The sequence below is a fragment of the Puntigrus tetrazona genome, chromosome 9 (genome assembly GCF_018831695.1).
Source record: "Puntigrus tetrazona isolate hp1 chromosome 9, ASM1883169v1, whole genome shotgun sequence".
Lineage (NCBI taxonomy): Eukaryota > Metazoa > Chordata > Actinopteri > Cypriniformes > Cyprinidae > Puntigrus > Puntigrus tetrazona.
The window spans coordinates 13,738,539-13,758,744 of record NC_056707.1 but is presented as its reverse complement, the minus strand read 5'-3'; the positions used below and the strand labels follow the sequence as shown (position 1 = coordinate 13,758,744).

The following is a 20,206-nucleotide window of genomic DNA, read 5'->3' as shown; positions in this document are numbered from 1 at the left end:
ACTTTTTTTAGAGCAAATAATTAAATGTATAATTCATTTCGAGATTCTGTAATATACAACAAAAATGTAAAAACTCAGTTTTTCTTTTTGTTTCTGCCTTGCTCACTCTCTTTTGTCGGTGTTTCTTGCAGTGCTGGTCAAACTCAGGTTTTTGTTAGAATTTCAAAACAGCAGAAGCTATTTTTAGGATTGCAAATTCATATTTTTGATGCATCCGGAGCCTTTATTCCTCTGGGTCTGTCATCATGGCGTAATTCAGTCATCGTGAAGCTGTGATGGTGCACTTCTCTCTGTCCAGTCCTTCCTCGAGTCTTTCCATCACACTGCAGCAGACTTCCAGTCTGTCCTGTGAGAATTTCCCACCGTCTCTGTCTTCCTCCGAAGACAGTTTTTTACACTTACATCATCATCTGTTGTTGTCTCCACCCTCTCCTGGAAACTGATATATTCACACACCAAAACAGCAGACACATTTTGTCTAGTATGCATGATTTGTTTTTCTGTCACAGAATATCATTTAATTATAAAATTCTTTAAATGTATATAAAAAGACACTTCAATTGTGTGTGCGTTTGTGTTTTAGCTCACAAAAAGCTACTTTCATTTAATCAAAAATGCATTAAAGACCGCAATAATGTGGAAAAAAAGAAAGACTAACATGCTGGTTCAGTGGTCAATAAATATTTTGAGTTATCGATGCTGAAACTTTTTTTGCTCCTTAATATTTTTGTGGATAACATGATATAATAACATTCAAAATTCTGACACATTGTATTTTTTAAAAGTGAAAGTAAAGGCATTTATTAAGATGTCTATTAAATAAAATAAATAAATTTCTCGTACTTGAATACATGAAAAAAAATTATTGTGGTACCCACAAAAATATGAAAGTTTTCAGTAATGATAACCGTTAATAATAATTCAGCACCAAATTAGCATATAAGAATGATTTCCGAATAATCACGTGTTACTGAGTAATTTCTTAAAATGAAAATTGATATTTGGAATTGATGTAGGAGACAAAAGCAGACTTGCAATCTTTTGACTAGTATGCATTTAACTGTACCAGTAATCATTGTTATGAGCGGTCTATTCTAAAATCACTATAAACAACCGCCTTATTATCTTGTGCAATATTAAACCTATATTCCTGCGTGTGGCTCATTCATGCTGAACGCAGACAGTTGGCATTTTCCCACAGTAAAGAAGGGCTGCGTTTGTTTCCATTGCTGCTCAATCTATCCCAAAAGCTCGGCAGCAGAGTAATTAAAATCTCAGCATGGCCGTACTGAACAGGATATGCTGCCATGCCCTCCAACAATGAGGGTCATTCTTCGGACTCCAGGCCAGGTACCTGAAACCCAGCCTGCAACAGCTCTTGATCATTAAAAACATGTTACTGCTCATCTGGAAAGTCAGCTCTAGAGCGGAAATTTGACTTTGTATTGGCAGGGAATGAGCCGAGAAACTGGATTACTAAAGCAAGAAGATGAAGGGAGCTTTTGTTTTGACTCGGAAAATTATCCAAACGTCTGCTGAAACTTTGTTTTTGTTTTTCTTGTTTTTATTCATTTCTTTATGAATGCATTTGTTCATCCAGTCACTTTTCTCTGATGAAGCAAACTTTATGTTACAGGAATCAACACAGCAGCAGATTGTTAATAAATAGCTCCATAAGGTCGACTTCATTTTCAACCTGTAGTCCATTTGTGAAACAAGAAGTGACCAAACGGTCGCTGGGTGTTCACCTTTGACCTCTGGCACCGGGTTTAATGAGAGTTGTGTTTCCTCTTCTGTGCTGCACAACTACAACGTAAATCTGAAGACCTAAACCTGTCTAGATAAATTAAGTCAATATTTGAGTGATTCGAACCATTAGAGCAAGTTAATTCTACAAATACCAGCTCTAACTGAGGGGCATTTTTAGGGTGTGACTTCATATTTATATTATATAAAAAGAAATAATAAAATAAAAATAAAATCTAAATTATATAAAAAAATGTTTTTATATATTATCTAAATTATGTATGTGTGCTGTGTTTATTTGTTATGTATATATAAATATGCACACATGCAAGTATATATTTCAGTAAAAAAGGTTATGTTTTATATATTAAATATGTTTACTTATAATATAAATAACGTGAATATAATTGTGTAAATATTTGCAAAATGTATTTATGTAGCTATACATGATAAATATACAGAAATTATGCAGACAAAAACTTATACAGACAGCACTAATATACAAATAACTCAAAATGCAGTTGGGTTGCAGTAAGTCAAACTGATTTTTTAATATATATGTATATAGTTTAGCTTTACCCTATTGAGTGTAAAATCGACAGTGAATGAGTGGAAAATGGAACAAAACAGAAATATCTTTTGTGTAAATAGCCAATGCAGTCATTATTTGAAGATAACATGGACAGCCTCATTTGATTTTTCATGTTGAACTGTGACGTGTGCAATTCATCCAAAACAAAATCACTTCTTCAAGATATTGCTTTTATTATCAGTAAACAAGACATCAGTAAACATTTAAATTGAATGCATACAACACAGGTAAGAGACCGCACGAGTGTTACCAGTGTACTCCAAAAGGTGTGATTTAAAATCATATCCAAAATTATGTACACAAGAATATACAGGGATATTACAAACAAGCGTAGAAAAAAATATCTACATTTATAAGAAGCCTTGGCACACGATGGCATGCAGCATTCACAATTTTGTAAGTATAAAAAGTTCATGCAGCCCTATTACAAATCTGTATTATTTTTATATATATTAAAGATGAGAGTAAAAACGGATTTTAAAAACATTTTATGTACACAATGTTATCAATCTGAGCTAATGAGAGCTGATTTTACATCAGCACATTCAGAGACGTGTTTAATGCATAAGACCTCAGATGGTTCGGCCGGGTCTTCTCAGGATAAAGGTGTTTTGGGTATTTCTAAACTGGCACTAGTTGGTCCATAATTACCTGAGTAAAGGTTTGAAGCCCTTCTGTGATCACCATGCCCTTTATTTTCTACCGAAGTGAACAAAATGATTTCAGTTAATGTTACGGTACTTTTCGTATAACTCAACGAACGATGGAGAAGAAACAGGAAATAGCTTCATTTACAGCCGGGCACGTCGCCTAAACAAATTATAACGCCTGAAAAAAAATAACACTGTCGCTGCAGACTCAACACTTTTTTGCTGATTGCACAGTCAGCCAAGAATCATGATTAGGAAATATTACAGTACACAACAATGGACCGACAAATATGTAGGAACATACATACATACATACATATATAATAATAATAATAATATTAAAGCCCTTCGCTGTAGGCTATACGCACTTTCAATGCTAGTCACTACGCTTTCACATGACAATCTGTACACAAGTGCTTTAGGAATACATGTTGCATTATGACACAAATACACAGTGCAAAACTAACAGAGAATGTTCTTTTTATAGGAGTGAGGAATGCTGGTTCCTATAGGTGCCAAGCCCTTTTCCATGATGACAAAAATACCCTCACAATGAGAGGGGTGGCTGGAAAACTCATGTAGCTTGACCCCTACAATTTTGCTCATGCCCACAGTTCAGCTTCCAACAAAAATGGATGATAAAAAAATAAATATATCTATACAAATGTAGAAAACACGACTCACTTTTGAAACAAAAAATGTGCAGGTTTGTGTCAGTTTTGCCATAAATATCCCCATCCCACATCCATCACGAAAACATGACTATTAGACAAGTCCACTTAGCTTGAGCGAAACCACACATTAGTATACGATTCATAAAAATGTATTCAAATGACATAAAAAGTCCAAGAACTAACACTTCATTCTGAGAAAAAGCAAAGCCCTCAGCTGACTGGCATGAGTCAGTGGTTTCCTAAATGACTGCTATTAGGGTTTATTCCGCTCTGGATGATTGTCTCAGTTAATACTGTGGAGCATCAGGCTGATGATACAGACAGAGAGCAGCAGCATGGGACTCTGTGCTGGTTCAACGCTGTTGTTAATAGGAGACGTGGTGGCAAAGATGGCATCGGTCTCGTTTCGTGGGAGGGGCAAGTTGCAGATGTTCCCCTCACAACAGGATGTGCACACCTGCATAGAGAAAGACAAACAATAAATGGAGATTAAGAAAAAGAGCAATTGCGACCGTGTTGGCCCCACTTTATATTAAGTGGCCCAAATACCTGTGTACTTTATACACATATATATTTCTTCACTTTATTGAGGGGGAAAGCATGTCCTCTGAAGCTGTCGACAAACAATTTACCTAAAGCATGAAGTCATGCATGTATTGCAAAGCAAGTTTGAAAGTATATACAGTTTAAATAACCAATCGTTTCAGTAGATAAGACCCCTATTCCAAAGCTAGGATCTAGGAGTTGAAGTCCATTGGAATATTTTCCTAATATGACATGGGGGGGGGGGTGAGTAAATCATTAGGAAGCTTTTTAATTCTGGACTAATCCTTGAACTCAGCTGTGCAAAGAGGGAAACTTTTCAATCGTATTTTTCTTTCTTAAATGCTTTGTAAAAAATGTACAGCGTCCCTAAGAAAAAGATTTTCTACAAAACAATGGTTTGAGCAGAATCTGTTGCTGAAGTTAAATACCATACTTCAGATTAAGCCACAATGTCAGTGCAGTGCTGCACTGTAATAAAAGGCTCAACGTCACCTGTCTGAACACAAACAGTAAACAGTCATTATTTAAAGTTTACCTGCACAGAAAAAAAAAATCACTTCAGACACACACAAATAACTCTTTTTGTAACCTAAGAATGAACCTTCGGCTTCTAAATTTTCCCTTTTAGTGCTGTGGCATTTTTACACCATTTATCTCTCAATCTGGCCTTTCACATCTGCCCCCTGCCCTCTGCATAACTCTTGTCCCGAGCTAGAGGTAAAGGTAAGACACAAAGAGTTCAGGGAATGACAGGGGTGCACCTTTCAGCAAGGATTACTCAAAGAAGGATTACTGATAGACGGCAGCATAACTCACAACTTTATCTCATCTGCAGCGAACTCACTTGAGAGGATAAATGGATTAACTGAAGAGCAGAGTTTAGTGTCGCTGACTGAGCCATATCCTACAAGCAGCAGAGCCAATTACAAATGCGTTTATCAGCCACTTGACATGTTTTCTTTACGATCACTTCAAGAAGACTGTGCAACGTGAGATGAGAATATAAACGTGAATGGATTTTGAGCAAAACACAAACCGGACATGTCACATGAGTTGCATCTCACCTTGTTTCCTTCATGGTTTATCTCAGAGCACCCTGTTTCCAGACAGTCTTCCAGCGCCACGCAACGCTTTGTCACCGACTCTGTGTTTCCATCCCAGCTCATCTTATGTTGCGTGTAGCAATATCTGCTCTCTAAAAGTTACGTAGTTATATCTGCTTAGTTTTCTCAAGAACATACTGTACAGGTCAAAAGTAATAAAGGAGTCAGATTTCAGTGAAAAAGCAATATCCTCTATCGATTTTTTTTGCACCGGATATTGCAGAACTCACCCTCAGCAACTTCTTTAATAAGTGCCCTTTAAGTGCGAGTCTTACATTAACACAATGTTGCACCATATTTAAGAACTGTGTGGAAACGCATCACCATATTTGAGCTTTCCTGGAAATATATACATTCCCTGCAAAAGTGCAGATGATCTGCAGCAGCTTGTGCTTTACTGAAGGAATGAGCGTCTGTAAGGGGTTACAGCTCCTGAGTCATTAACACGCTGCTGTAAATCAGACCCGACACAGCACAGGACTCCTTATATGGGAGACTATTCATGGCAAAAACATGAACTGAATACATATATGGTGCAACTCGTGGGCAAAGCAAGACCTGAAACATACTGACCCAGCTGCATCTTATTTACTTCTTCTCACTGAATACATTTCAGTAGCACTGAAACAAAGCACAATCAGACATGATGCATTTAAATAGTAACGGTGCTATTTAAATGCATCATGTCTGATTGTGCTTTGTTTTTGGTCGTTGTTTCACAAAATTGCAAAGGCACACAGTGCAAGGTCATTCAATGGAATCCAGACTGTTCTGTAATAAGAGAGAGGTAATGGAGATGGTGGTACCTCGTGGACAGTAGAGATCTGGAGCCCAGCGGTTGCATTCATAGTTGTCAGGTGCATCTTCACAGGTAAAACATTTAAATCCTCCTGGATATGGAGTTGCTGGGGAAAAAAGTATAATCATCAGTGTTAACAGAATTGAATTGATTTATTTTTAATGGCAAAACTTTTGTTGAAGCTTATACGCACGCATAATTATTATGCAGAACAAAAAATATATATTTTTATTTTTTTAAAGTCTCACCAAGGTGGCATTATTTATTATATTAATGTATTAATTCATTTTAAAAATATATTTTTAATACATTAAAAATAATACATTATAAACAGTAATAAAATTCATATAATACAATTATATTTTTTTCAAATGTAATTTATTCCTTTGATAGCAAAGAACAATTGAACAAGCTATTACTCTATTCTTCAGAAATCATTCTTAAAATAATGATTAGTTAAAATAAAAGCATACAATTATTTGCTTCAGCATATACTGCTATAATGCTATATGTCATAGTAATTTTTGTTACAAAACCTTTTCCTCCCAAAAACATTCATTTGAAAAAATAAATAAATAAATAGATTCTTGTAGTAAGGATATCACTAGAGTGATGACAAAATATAATATTTTTTAAATAATTAAATATAATTGTATATATATTTTGCCTTTATTGAGCATAGTGAAATATTTTAATGTGACATGATTCACACTCAGTGTTTACAGATTAAATAAAATGCAACTGCATGTTTAAACAAATCACACTGAAGTGTTTTATGTCCCTATATCAATTTCATCATCAGGAACATCTGCCATACAGACATAATCTAATCAAATGCTCCTCCACCAGCATTTTACTGTTATTTCTTAGGTGAAAAAAGTTCTTTCTGGAAGCTCCTCAATCAAATTATACAGCTCACATGAAACTTTTTTTGTTTTAAAGTTTTTAGAAGAAAAACCTCTTGTTGACCTCACCCAACATTTAAGAATCTGATCAAATGACCATTTTAAACAGACCATTCATTATTCTGGACAGCCCTGTTGTGTTATTACTTCTGAAGTCTTTAAATAATGTACATGCAAACTGAGCTTAGTAGTTCATTATTGACTTGCACTTTACTGTTAATTCCCCCACATTCTTGTAACTCTTATGAAAGCTGTCGATCAGTAATTAATACAATGATACAACTAACTAAAATCTCTCTTAGATACAGCACAGAGGAGCCGAAGGAGAAGAAACGTCTTAAAACAACAGCAAAACATCCCCCAAGCTAATCCAATATGCATGTCTTGTGTGGGTGTTTGTTTAATTTTTGATGTCAGAAAAGGATAAAACAAAACAATTTGTAACATAAACCATTGCAAACGTGCTTTGGGTTTTAGCCTTTGAGCTGATTTTTGATAGTCACCAGCATTTTGTTGTGCATGTAAACACTCAGTGTAAAGTAGTCCTAACTACGTTAAGTAGCTGGAGTGTGTTTTGTTTTCTGAACGATCTCATGGGGTTGTAAATCCACGCTTGCCATCTGGAGTGATGAAACTAAATGAACTCTATCATCATAATAAATCCTCTACATCAATATGCAACAGCTGGATATGAGCAGGTCACAAAATCACTGCTGGTACACATACTATTTTGGGATCCCATAAGACCCGATTCCCTCTCTCTCTCTCTCTCACACACACACACTCTCTCAATCCCCGCCGGGACATTGAGCAGATACGGATATCTCCAGCTGCACACCGGAGAGCAGGCACGCAGCTAAAAGGATTTTGGGAGGTCCTTCTCGCTGTGATGAAAGAGTTTGGGATTTCAGAGATTAATTCTCTCAGCAGAACTAAAACCAACCTCTACTCTCTTTCATTGCACTTTTACATTACCACATGTAACCAACTGATCCAGAGATATTACATATTTAAATAAGAACTGGTAGCAAATTATTTTAACTATCAATAAATGTCACTGACAAACATGTAATGCATGGAATACGAGTGCATTCAAATATATGTGTATGTATTTGTAAAAAATACATCTTGGTTCCCAAAAAATATAGAACAACCCAGTTATTTTCAACACTAATATAATAAAATATGTATTTTTAATTGTAATAATATTTCTGTCACGGTGTGGTTGGGGGAAGCAGCACTCAACGAGAACTTCTAACAGTTCTTCAGATAACTTTTAACAGTTTTTAATCTTCCACAGAAGTGTAAATAGCAATACGGCTGGCTAGCAGGTAGACAGACTGGAACCACACACATACATAGACGAGACCGCACCATTTAACATAGCACAAACAGGAACTTATATAGCACAAAGGAAATGACTAAATTAACTGACACACCTGAATATAATTAGATAATCAACTGGGGACAGAAAGTAGGGCACACAGAGCACATGGGACACGAAAAACAAAAACAAACAGTCCAAACACGTGACAATCTCACTGTTTTTATTGTATTTTCAAATAAATGCAGCCTTGGTGAGAATAAGAGACTTCTTTCAAAAACATTACAATAAATTTCCCAACACCAAAGCTTTAATAATTCTTTAAGTACTTATTTGGACACTGTTCAAGCAAGGCTCAAAGAAGCACCATGGCACCATGGCCAGTGCCACATGCTCTGAACAATCGATTCGGCATCAGCAGGGATGGTGGGCAATGAATGTCAGGGTGAGGGATCTTAACACAGCTGGTGTGTCAGCTGAGACGCTGAGTTTAGCTACGGATCACTGGCTTGTTGCTCAACCACTGTTGCATCCTGGATAGCCAACTATCAGGGACACAATGTAAAATCTAAAACACCGCATTTGGAATAAATCTGCATTTTGAGCCTGAAGGTCTAGCGGCTCCACACCAGCATTTAAACAAGTCACGACTGACAACTGATGTTTGACCCTTTTGATCATCCAGGTGACCCAGGAAAAACATGGATTATATTCATTTCATGTTCAAGACTTTGGGCGGAATCTGTAAAAAGACAAATACTTACTTGAGGGATGTAGAAAAATAATGTCTTTTTCTGTGAAGTCCCTCGATTGAACCGCTTTGATGATGGCGGTCAGCATCAGGCCCCAGGCCATGAGAGGCCAGGGTTCCATAGCTGGAGGAAAACTCACATGAGCAGGTACCCAGATCCAGCACGGTACCTGACAAACAAAACAACCGTTTATTAAAAAAAAAACATACAACCAGAGTCATACGAAACAACTTAACTATAGACGCCAAGTAAATAAAGTTTAACAAGGGATTAAAGAAACATCTGCTGAAGATAGAAAGGAAACTCTATAGGATTAAAGCAGTTCAAAAGCGTTGTTATCCCTCTCCAGAACACCAGACACAAAGAGGCATGCTTGTTATTCCAGCAAGTGCTTCATTATATCAATGACAATGTCAGCAGTCTGCCAATGTCCTAACCCTCAGCAACAGTGACCCTCTTAGCCGTTCGCTTTGGCTGTTGGCAGCAGAACAAACACTCATCTATTGTTTCCAATTACTGAATGCCATGCTTACAATGACATCTTTGACAAAGTCTACAAAATGGGTACTTATATATTTATAGTAATATAATAATGTGATCAAATTTAATGGAAAAGAACATTCATGTGCTTCATATGGCATATTTTTGATTTGTCCAAAAACAATCATTTTCACTATGCACATTTATTTAGCCTAAATAAAATGAGAAGGATCTAAAACATTAGAAGGATCTGTGCTTTTTTTTTTTTTTTTTTTTTTGGTGCGATACAAAACTCCATCAGAAAGACCAAAATAAGCCTGGAGAAAATCGCATGGTTTAAACACAGAGCACTGTGGTTTACATTACTGAAACGAAAGCTGGGGCAGATTACACATTTTTCAGAAGTGCTTGACTAAACCCGCTTTGTGCGCTTTCTTCAGCGAGTCAGACGGTGAGCCAGCCGGTAATCAATCCATTCATTTGGGTGAATCAATCTCTCTAACGTTGTTTACAACTCGCAAACTGAATTCCCTATGGAGAAAAGCTGATTCATAAATAAACGAATTTACTATAGTGAAAAATATCCTTTAACCACAGACTGTTTGAAAAAGGATCCCCTGTAAAGTTTATGAGTTTATATTTTAGTCGTCAGGTATATCAGCGAATCGAAACACTCTTGTCGTGAGATTAATTTCTAGCAAACCAAACCAAAATAGCTCTTTGACATTGCAAGTATTTTTTCATCTCCGTCAGTTCATTCACTTACAAATCTAAACCTGGAAGTCAAGAAAGCACTTCAAAGCATAGCCGGTTTTTAGTACTTTCTGCAGTTCATTAATAAGGATTAGACCTTCCTTTGATTTAGCGAGTAATTTAATAAAGAGCAACACTCCCAGCATACCTCTGTGTGAACTGTATTCTATAGCCTGCGCTGAACAAATGTTTAAGTGAATTTACTATGATTTGCAATCATTAATTATGTTGTATAAGAACTAAAATAATAACAATAATAATAGTAATCATTTTTTTCTATGCATCCATTGAGAGTCAATTCAAATTGGAGCAATCAACGTATTAGTGTACGCTACTACAAAAACTGATAAGAGTCCTTAAGGTTATACATGTCCAGGATCTTAATGGCTTTCCTGTGTAAGGCGGGAAAAGCAGATTTCCTCATGTTTATTGTGTTAGCCGTGCTGGTTCCAGAAAAATGATTAAACAGACCGACACCGGGCAACCTTGAGCTCCTGTTGCTGTGTAGCTCCTGACCTCTCAGACAATGTAGAGTGGCACAGCACAGCCATGTTAGAGAGCATCAGGTTTCCTCAAAGTGATCCTTTTCACCGCTGAAGGTCTAAGGCGGTATTGAAAAGGAGCACAGAAGTACATATCGGTTTTCGGTTTTAGATGCGGATTGCTCCCACAAGCTGTTCGTCGACTTTGAATGTCAACAAACAATTTAAGTATGTTTTGACACACCTTTGATAAATGCGGTGACCTCTATAATAAGTTAAGTCTGAAGATAATGAATTGGATTTTCCCCAGGGCTTTCAGTATTATATTAGTAAGAAAATGTGATTCATGTGGATGCTGAACAGAGATAACATGGCGGACGCATGGTGATGAATCTTCAAACGAAGCAGCCAGGTGTTATAATGAATTAAAAGTAATTAACTTAATGACGCATGTGTGCTATTGTCGTTTCTACAAAAGAAAAGATTACAGGGATAGTCCATCCATAAATGGAAGTTCTGTCATCATTTTTTTCACCCTCATGTTGTTCCAAACCTGTATTTTTTTCTTTAAAAGAGCACAAGATGATAAGTGTTCATGCTGCTCTTTTTCAAACAGTAAAAGCTCATGCACGATCAGGGTCAGTTAAGCTAAAAAAATTTTTTTATTAAATAAATAAATAAATATAAAAAAATGAATAAATAAATGCACCCTAAATCCAGTCCACAACAGATATGGAAAATAGCACAGTTTTGTCATATGGGTCACTTAATGTTATTTTTATTCTGATATTTTTTTAATTTTGGGAGTTTGACAGCCTTTGTTTTCAGTTTAATTTTATGTAACAGTGCAGCACAAAAAAACCTTCTCTGTTTCCCAAAAGAAAAAAAGTAAATGACAGCTATTAATATTTTCTCTAGTGTATCTAACTATATCTCTAACTATATCTAACTATTAAAAAAAAAAAAAAAAAAAAAAAATAAATATATATATATATATATATATATATATATATATATATATATATATATATATATATATATATATATATATATATATATATATATGCATTAAATATATTATCTGGCCAGCTAAAATATCTCACATTCACCAATGCAATGCAAAATGGTTAACAGCATTTGTTATTAAGCTTTTTAGTCTAGACAGAATATGCCTGCAGGTAAAATAATCCAAATCTCTGATAAAATCTCCCTTGTATGAGACCGTGACATGCAGAGGGAATAAGTTAAGTAAGGAAAGTCTAGAGTAACAAAAAGGCATCCTACTGATAAGAAAACATGGATTTAGTTTCAACACACAGGTGTCCTCAGACCAGAGTCATCTTATTCAGCTTTATCTGTTATTTGGGAGTCTAACGTCCAAGACTATTAAGCAACAGCTGTCCAGGCCACAACTCTGAGAACATGGCTGATAAGAGATCACAGACAACAGAGAAGGACTGAGACATAACTGTGTACTCGCTGCTCAAAAATAAGACTTTTTCTTTAAATATATCATTTAATTCAACAAGGAAATTATTAAATTGTTCAAAGGGGACAGTAAATACATTTATAACAAAAGATTAAACAATTAATCACAGAGCAATAAAGAAAAACATTTATACATTTATACAAAAAAAAAAAAAAAAAAAAGCACAACTGCTTCCAACATTAATAATAAGTGTTTTTGAGAATGATTTCTGAAGGATCATGTGACACTAAAGGCTGGAGTAATGGCTGCTGAAAATTCAGATGCGCCTTCACAGAAAAAATTACATTTTAAAATATATTAAGATACATTTGTGTGGCACTTGCAGTCCAGCAGACTTTTTCTTCATAATTATTTTAATAATGAAATTTTAAGCGCTGACATTCTAATCACAATAATGACGACTGCAACTCATGCCAGTCGAACAAGCGAAATATTTAATTGAAATACGCCAGTTTCCAAACAAGGCACATAATTATTGCTCTGACATTCAAAGGCAACCTTCCAGACCAATCAGGAAGTGCCTGAGGTTGAACTTCAGTTCCCCATCTCCTCTAAAGCTTTGCCAGGTGCCTGCCATGAGCAACACCTGTCATCAAAACCTACACGCCTGCGAGTCGCTCTGGAAAATGGAAACTGTGGTTGTCGGTTTGTTTAAGTAGACTATTCTGCTATGGAGAGCGTTGAAGAGGATCACGGTGCATTAAAGCATACCTGGAGAGCAAACACTTTAGCACAACATGAACCTGCTGCAGAAGCATGGCCTTTTGCACTTGATTTTGTCTGTCATCGCTGTTTTTCAGGCAAAAGTTACTAAGCAGAGATAAATATGTGTCTATATACCACCACATGGTCCATTTAAACATCCTCTTTCAGTATAAAACTGTCTTCACTTACAGTTTCTACAATATACATGTGCTGTAATCTATGATATTAACACATCTGTATACTGTACTATATTCATTTTCAACTACAGCAAATGTTTTCTTTCACACTTAATTTAAAGGATTAGTTCCGTCATCATCATTTACTTTAATTGTTATGTCACACACAAAAGAAGATATTTTGAAGAATTAAACTGTTGATGGTACCCACTGACTTCCACAGCAGGATAAGAAATACTGCGGATACTGCAGCATTCTTCAAAATACCTTTTTTTATGTTCAACATAAATAAGAAACTCATACATGTTTGGAACGACAGGGAGTTAATAATGTTTGAACTATTCCTTTAAGTATAAGTCTCAGATGTGTTCTGCTAAAATTGAATAATAAAAACAACTGAGGCTTGTTGAATTTGATGAAGTATACTACTGGTATAAATTGTGTGTGGGTATAATTTATATATATATATATATATATATATATATATATATATATATATATATATATTGTATAATCAGTAATACAGTAAAAACAGTAATATTATGAAATATTTTTAGAATTCAAAGAACCAATTTTATATCTGAATATATTTTAATATTTTAATTGATTCCTATGATGGAAATAAAAGCTCATTTTTACAGCAGTAATTACAACAGACTTCAGTGTCACAAGATCCTTTAGAAACCATACTAATATGCAGATTTGCTGCTCGAGAAATAATTCTAATTATTATCGATGTTGAAAACAGTTATGCTTTTTGATATTTACAGAATTTAAAATATAAATCTTTTGTATCATTACGCACGTATTTGCCATCACTTTTGATCACTTTGTTGCATAGAGCTGTACAAATATTGTGGTTAATAAAGTTCAGATTATTTGGTCTGTTTCGTAATGTTTAAATCTAGATTGCAATTTCTGATGTTTTCATGTTTTCAATGTTGAGTCATTGTTAAATAAAGACCAATTCTCTCCAAAACATGCGGCATTCGTTATTTTAGTGTTTAGCACCTGTGATACACCATGCAAGAATGACTCACTGAAAGGCTGATTTCCTCTCTGTGCAGCAGTACACATCCAGTCACATTCATGTCATCTCATTACTGCAGGTCACTGGCTGACTCAGACCCAGCAGGGTGGAGGAAAGGGGCTCCCAGCAGGTCAAGGGCCCTGAAGTTCCTGCCTGAGCCAGTGCCAGGTGAGTAAGACTAACTCAGGTCAGAAACACGATACTCTGGGTTGTGAATCGGCCTGTGAATGGCAGTCGCTCCCATTAATGGAGGGAAAGAAATGCAAATCCTCTCTTGTGACTTCCAAAACTTGTTGGACCAGATTTCGCGCAGGTTTGAGAAGTGAAAGGAGAAGAGCGGTGAAGAAGCCACAAGTTGTGGCTCTTTTCCAGTCAGGTACAAACACCTGAATCTCAGTATTTCGACTAGAAGGAAAACATTATACTACAAACTGCGTAATACATTTGGTTGATATTACTTAAGACAATAGCGCAATCCTTCTCTATGCCATGAATGGAAAATAAGAAAACATATTGCATAACATATTCAAAACAGTTTACTGTAAAGCTATATTTCACGGAAGTTGCAGTGCAACATGGACAATAACTGGGTTTATTTGAGAAAGCACAATGCACTCTCGGCTGAGCCGAATGGGATCGAGCAATGCCTCTGCCCTGTAGTGCACCCTTCCAAAACCAAAGGAGTCACGTTGGATCAGAATCACACACCAGCTAATTGAAATCCTACAACACACACACACACACACACACACACACACACACACTAATCCGGCACTATTCGTTTGAAGTGGTCCGGTTCAGATTTATAATTTTTAATCCCTTCTTCAGTCTCCTGACACATTCAAAGATCCAAGAAAATCAGTCTCTGGAAAATCAGTCTCCATTTGTTGAAACAATATTAATATCACGTAACGTGCCGGTGTTAGGTTTAATTAACAATAATTAATTTAATAACCCTTGTTATAACAAGATATTTATTTTTGGTTGAACTAGCCCTTCTTTTTCACTTTTTGTGCTGTGATATGTTTTCTCAACAAGTTATTGATTCATCCTGTAGATTTGGGATTACATGATTCTTCTAGATTATATGACCTCTAAAAAAATAAAAATCTCCTCTCTCTCTTTGGGTTTGGTGACTCCGCTTCTTGAAACTAGGAAAAAGCCTTGAGCTCTTTATAGGGTAGGGCAGATACAATAATATCTTGGTGTGTGTGTGTGGGGGGGGTCAGGCTGAAGAAGGGATAAAATATCCTTGTGGCAGCTGTAGAAAACCAAGTGGGTGGGGTAAGTTTGATTCCCTTGAACTTTGGGCCAGCAAAACCATAACGGGATAAGAGGGCAAACGGGGGCTAATTAGGAATGTTCATGAAAGGATTTGCTCCGTCTTTTGTCTTTGGGGCTCAGATGGCAAAACCAAAATTCTCCCAACAAGATATTTCCACTCCATGATCACGGACAGAGTGTGACTGAGTTTGATCAGACGGGGTAAAACACGCTCTACTCTCAACTACGAGGCTTTTGTGCATGTTTACATCCAACCATCTGTGGTTCAGACGTGATTGAAATATTTCAGATCACCTGACATCGAAGAAGCTTGTGATTTAGTCAACATACCACGTTGACAAAGAACATCAGTAACTACTATGCCTGTTCAAGGTCTAAACGTCGGGAATAAGACAGCAGAAAGCTGTCTGTGGTTCAGTCAAAAAAGTACACGCCTATGTTTCTGCAAAACAGACAACCTGTGGAAAGCATCCAGCCACGAAGAAAAAATGTATTTTGTTGTGTATACATGAAAGGTTTGAGATGGAAATCAAAACCATAGCAGTGAAAGAGCTCTACAATTAGGCACAGGGATCGGAAACTCACGTCTGCAGTGAAAGTGGGTTGACAGGATTGCATTTATAAGGAAATTCACCTCAACTTTTAAACAGAATAAAGAAATCAGTGTATACATTTCAGAGTTATTAAGCATCAGGTTAAAAGCACCGTATATGCTTGCAATGTGAATTATCTGCAAGAATCCAGCCAGGCATTCTCATGGAAAGAAAAAAAAACTTCAAAGGAAATGGAAAATCTCTGGAGGCATGCTGAGATAGTATCTGCTGCTGATGCTGAGGAGGCAACACCAAGATTGACTGCATACATATGGAGTTCAAAGTAAAATGGCAAAAAAAAGCAGCCTAGCAATGTGAACGTTATACCATTGTTTATTTACTTATTTATTTTTGTTTAACCACATATTGTAACACTGAACACTGAATTTATATTTCTTCCAGTCACAAACAAGATTATTCAGCAATATATGGGGCATACAGCTTCCACGAGAAAAAGGCCGCAATCATTTCTGCTGAAGGCTCCTTCAATTTTTTGTAAACCTAAATTTATTTTATTTCTAACAAAATGAAAGTTTTCATTAACAGTAGTTGTATTAAATGCAATATCAAGATCAAGCCAAATCGAAAAACCTATAAACCTGAAAATTTATGTTAAAATTATAATAATAATAATCATAATAATAAACAATTTATTACTGTAATGACAAACCTAAATTGTCTCTATAATAATTCTAATATTAATTCTAAATAATTTGAATGCCGATTTGCTGCTTAAGAAAATAATAATAAAACTGTATTCTCTGCTTAATAATAAACAAATGAATGAAATGCTGAATCATTTTCAATTCCACAAGAGAGATTTTAAAATAGATCTGATATTTAGCTATTCACACTGACTGAGGTAAATAAACCTCTTGGTGTTCAAATCCTGGTACAAAGTATATTAACAGGCTACATATAAATCTTCATATACAGACAAAAGATGGCAGCAGCTTCACTGCAGGGTGCAAAAAGGCCTCCGTAAGACAAATCGGATACATCTGTTCAGTAAAGCATTCAAAAGGGGTTCAAGAAGCAGCTAATTAGCATCAAAATCTGCCAAAAGCTCCTTAACACCACACAGTTTCACATAGTCCTCTCTGACCGAATTATTCACAATAGTGACTTACCTAAAAAAATACATATATAATGTCGTAAAGCTAAAAAGACTTGAAAATGAAAATAATGGAATAATGGGGCATAACGTGTAAAAATAACAGATGCGTTAAGAGCCCCGGGCGCCTCGGGCAGACTAGCACTGGCTCAGTGATAGTGATCTTTGCCTGGTCACTCATGCAGTTAACGCTAAACAAACTTTGCTAAATAATTCAAAAAGAGCATAAGTAATGCACAGCGTTAAGGGATTCTCCCTTACGCCCCGATGAACAGCGTTTGTTATGTACTCGGCCCAAAGAGAAGTGTCATTATCCAAAGACCATCAGCCTTTGTCAAGTTCCTCGACATGGTGAGGGGAAACAAAGGGGTCAGATGAAGCCATCGCTCTGTCTTCTGCCTCACCGTCCCCATTGAGATGGCACTCTGGGTAATGGAGAGTCCGATCAGCACATGGAGCACTGAACCCCCTCCCCCACAACGACGCGGGACGCTTTATCAGACCTCTGATGATCACGCAATGGTAAGAAGGTGATATATTGCGGGTTTTACAAGATTATTTAAAGAAAAAAGTTGCACCTGACAGCCAGAGTGGCTGCAAACAATAATACTAATGCGAATAAAACGAGTAAAAGATCAATCCAGACACAACACACAGTAACATCATTACATGCAATGCAAACCATTAACATAATCAGAGAAATTCAAAACACAGCACAACAACCACCAGATCGAGCATTGTCGTGACATTCTTTCAGCCTGTATCATACCGTCAGAAAACCACGCTCTAAACACCCAGATAACTCTAAATGCTTCCATACCCGTGTCATTAGAAGGTCTCAAATAACACCTTTCAGTTTCTGAGATGGCCATCTGGAGAAACACCTGCCCCGGCTCTAACATGTTATCAGGTGTTCGACTGTTTCTTGGGGTCAGAGGACATGCAAATATGTGGGCCTTCCTGTCACAAGTGTCTGTAAGGGAAAGTAACCACTCCAGCAGAGTGGAATCCACAAACTGGTTAACAGGTTTCTTTGTTTTGTGTTTTCCAGCTTTAATGGCAATAAGTATTATGACTGAATTATATCACTTTATATTAGGTGGTCTTAACTACTGTGTACTTATATCAGAAAATAATTATAATGTATTTATTATGTTCATATTGTATTGATGGGTCAACAGTGTATTTATAAATGTAATTACAGAAATTAATTACAGCTTTAATTACATATAGGTATTTATAAAAATATAAATAAAAAGTAAAAACATGCATGTACGCAAATTATTAATTTAAATGTTAGTATGTTAGTTAGTATGTATATATATATATATATATATATATATATATATATATATATATATATATATATATATATAATGCAATCTACTGCAACATGTTTAATAGATAAAGATATTAAAAACAATTCTACAGCGGATATAAATCTGGTCTGGTTGATGGGTAAAGCATCAAACCCTAACAGGATGTCAGATTTCTCCTTTAATCTTCAAAGCAAATATGTAAATATAAAAATTTATATTACAAAAATGTAATTTAATTAAATTGTATTTATTAAATCATCAATTTGAAACTATATTTTATTGAATTTAAAGCATTTTAATACATATACAAATTATACACAGACCCTGTGCAAATGCATGACACTATATATAATATAATAAATAATAATAATAATAATGATAATGTATATTGCAAAACAGCTCTCCAGTGACTATATAAGCACTCTTTTCTCTTTCTGTGACACACAGTACATTTCTCAAATTTCTAATTAGCTGCACATTTAATTAATTATAAAAGAAGTCTGACTCTTTTCTGAAAATTGAAAACATGTCCCAGCACCTGTTTTTATAACGCAAACTACAAATTTATCTTCACTGTTTTGTATCATGCAAACCGCTCATGAAGCAAACCTCTTCAGTTTATATTTACAGAAAATAGCATATAAGCCTATGCCTGAGAGGGTCTTGAGTTACACCACCCCCACCAGGATAAAGTGAACCCAGGAGAACTAATGGACGATAAATCTTATGCGTGGGCACTAGGATTTTAAAAACGAAGACAAATGCATTTTTCACGCTGGTGAGGACCCTTTCATTTCTTAAACATTTTCTTCTTGAATTCATTGTTCTGACCGTGTCCCTTCAACCAAGACTGCAGCCCCACCACAAAATCAGACCGTCTACAGATGGGCTTTAGACACACATCACACTATAATTCCATTCTTCCTATGCATGTTTGCAGGAGACAATGCATTTCCTTTGCCCCTGACTGGACGAGACTGTATTCAATACTGAGAATTGCTTTACAGATGTACTATATGTTTTTAAACCACTATTGGTTTAAACACTTGCATAGATCACCATTATTCAACAGTTAAAATAAAAAAACATTCACATCGTATATTAAGCTCAGTTACGGTTATTATCTGCACACGGTATACACTATACATATTTAACATTATTTTAAGAATTATAATCTAATATTAAGTATAAATTAATCAAATGAAGTATTAATCATATGCATTAGCAGTAGTGGTAGTGTGAACAACAAAAATAATAATATGATTAACATTTACACCTATATTAGTAAATGCTACAAAAAATAGTTTCTTTTTAGTTCATGTCCTGTACAGCATCAACTAACGTGAATGCATAGAATGATGCAAGAAATGATATTCTTTTTAAATCGAGGATGAAGTCTATCCTTTACTACAGTACTTTCACTTTTGCATCGTCTCAAGTGGTCTGTCGCCGTGATGTCATCAGGGCTTTACCAGTAAGAAAAGGGCTTTCCACCTCAACTCAAATGTTTTCTCCCGTCTGATATCAAAGGAAGCTTGGCTCCTGAGTAACTCGATGGATTTCCTCTCGCTGTCTGCTAAGTGAGAATATCTCGCAGTGTTCCTTCCCCCTGTGTCCTTGGCTGCCTGTGTTGAGTCTGCACTCACGCAGCCCCTGCACAGACCACAGATAAAAAGCGCTTCATATTTTT

At 35.8% G+C, this 20,206-nt stretch overlaps 1 protein-coding gene across 1 annotated transcript in view; it reads right to left on the bottom strand.

The window, feature by feature from the left end:
• Positions 1-2,491: 2,491 nt before the first annotated feature.
• lypd6 (LY6/PLAUR domain containing 6) overlaps positions 2,492-20,206 on the bottom strand; it is a 19,706-nt gene continuing 1,991 nt past the window's right edge. The window contains exons 2-5 of the mRNA XM_043248134.1: positions 9,104-9,260; positions 6,118-6,216; positions 5,273-5,403; positions 2,492-4,119 (exon numbers count right to left, since the gene is read on the bottom strand). Coding sequence (XP_043104069.1) covers positions 3,946-4,119; positions 5,273-5,403; positions 6,118-6,216; positions 9,104-9,212 — 513 coding nt within the window. The 5' untranslated portion in view covers positions 9,213-9,260 and the 3' untranslated portion in view covers positions 2,492-3,945. The remainder of the gene's footprint in view (positions 4,120-5,272; positions 5,404-6,117; positions 6,217-9,103; positions 9,261-20,206) is intronic.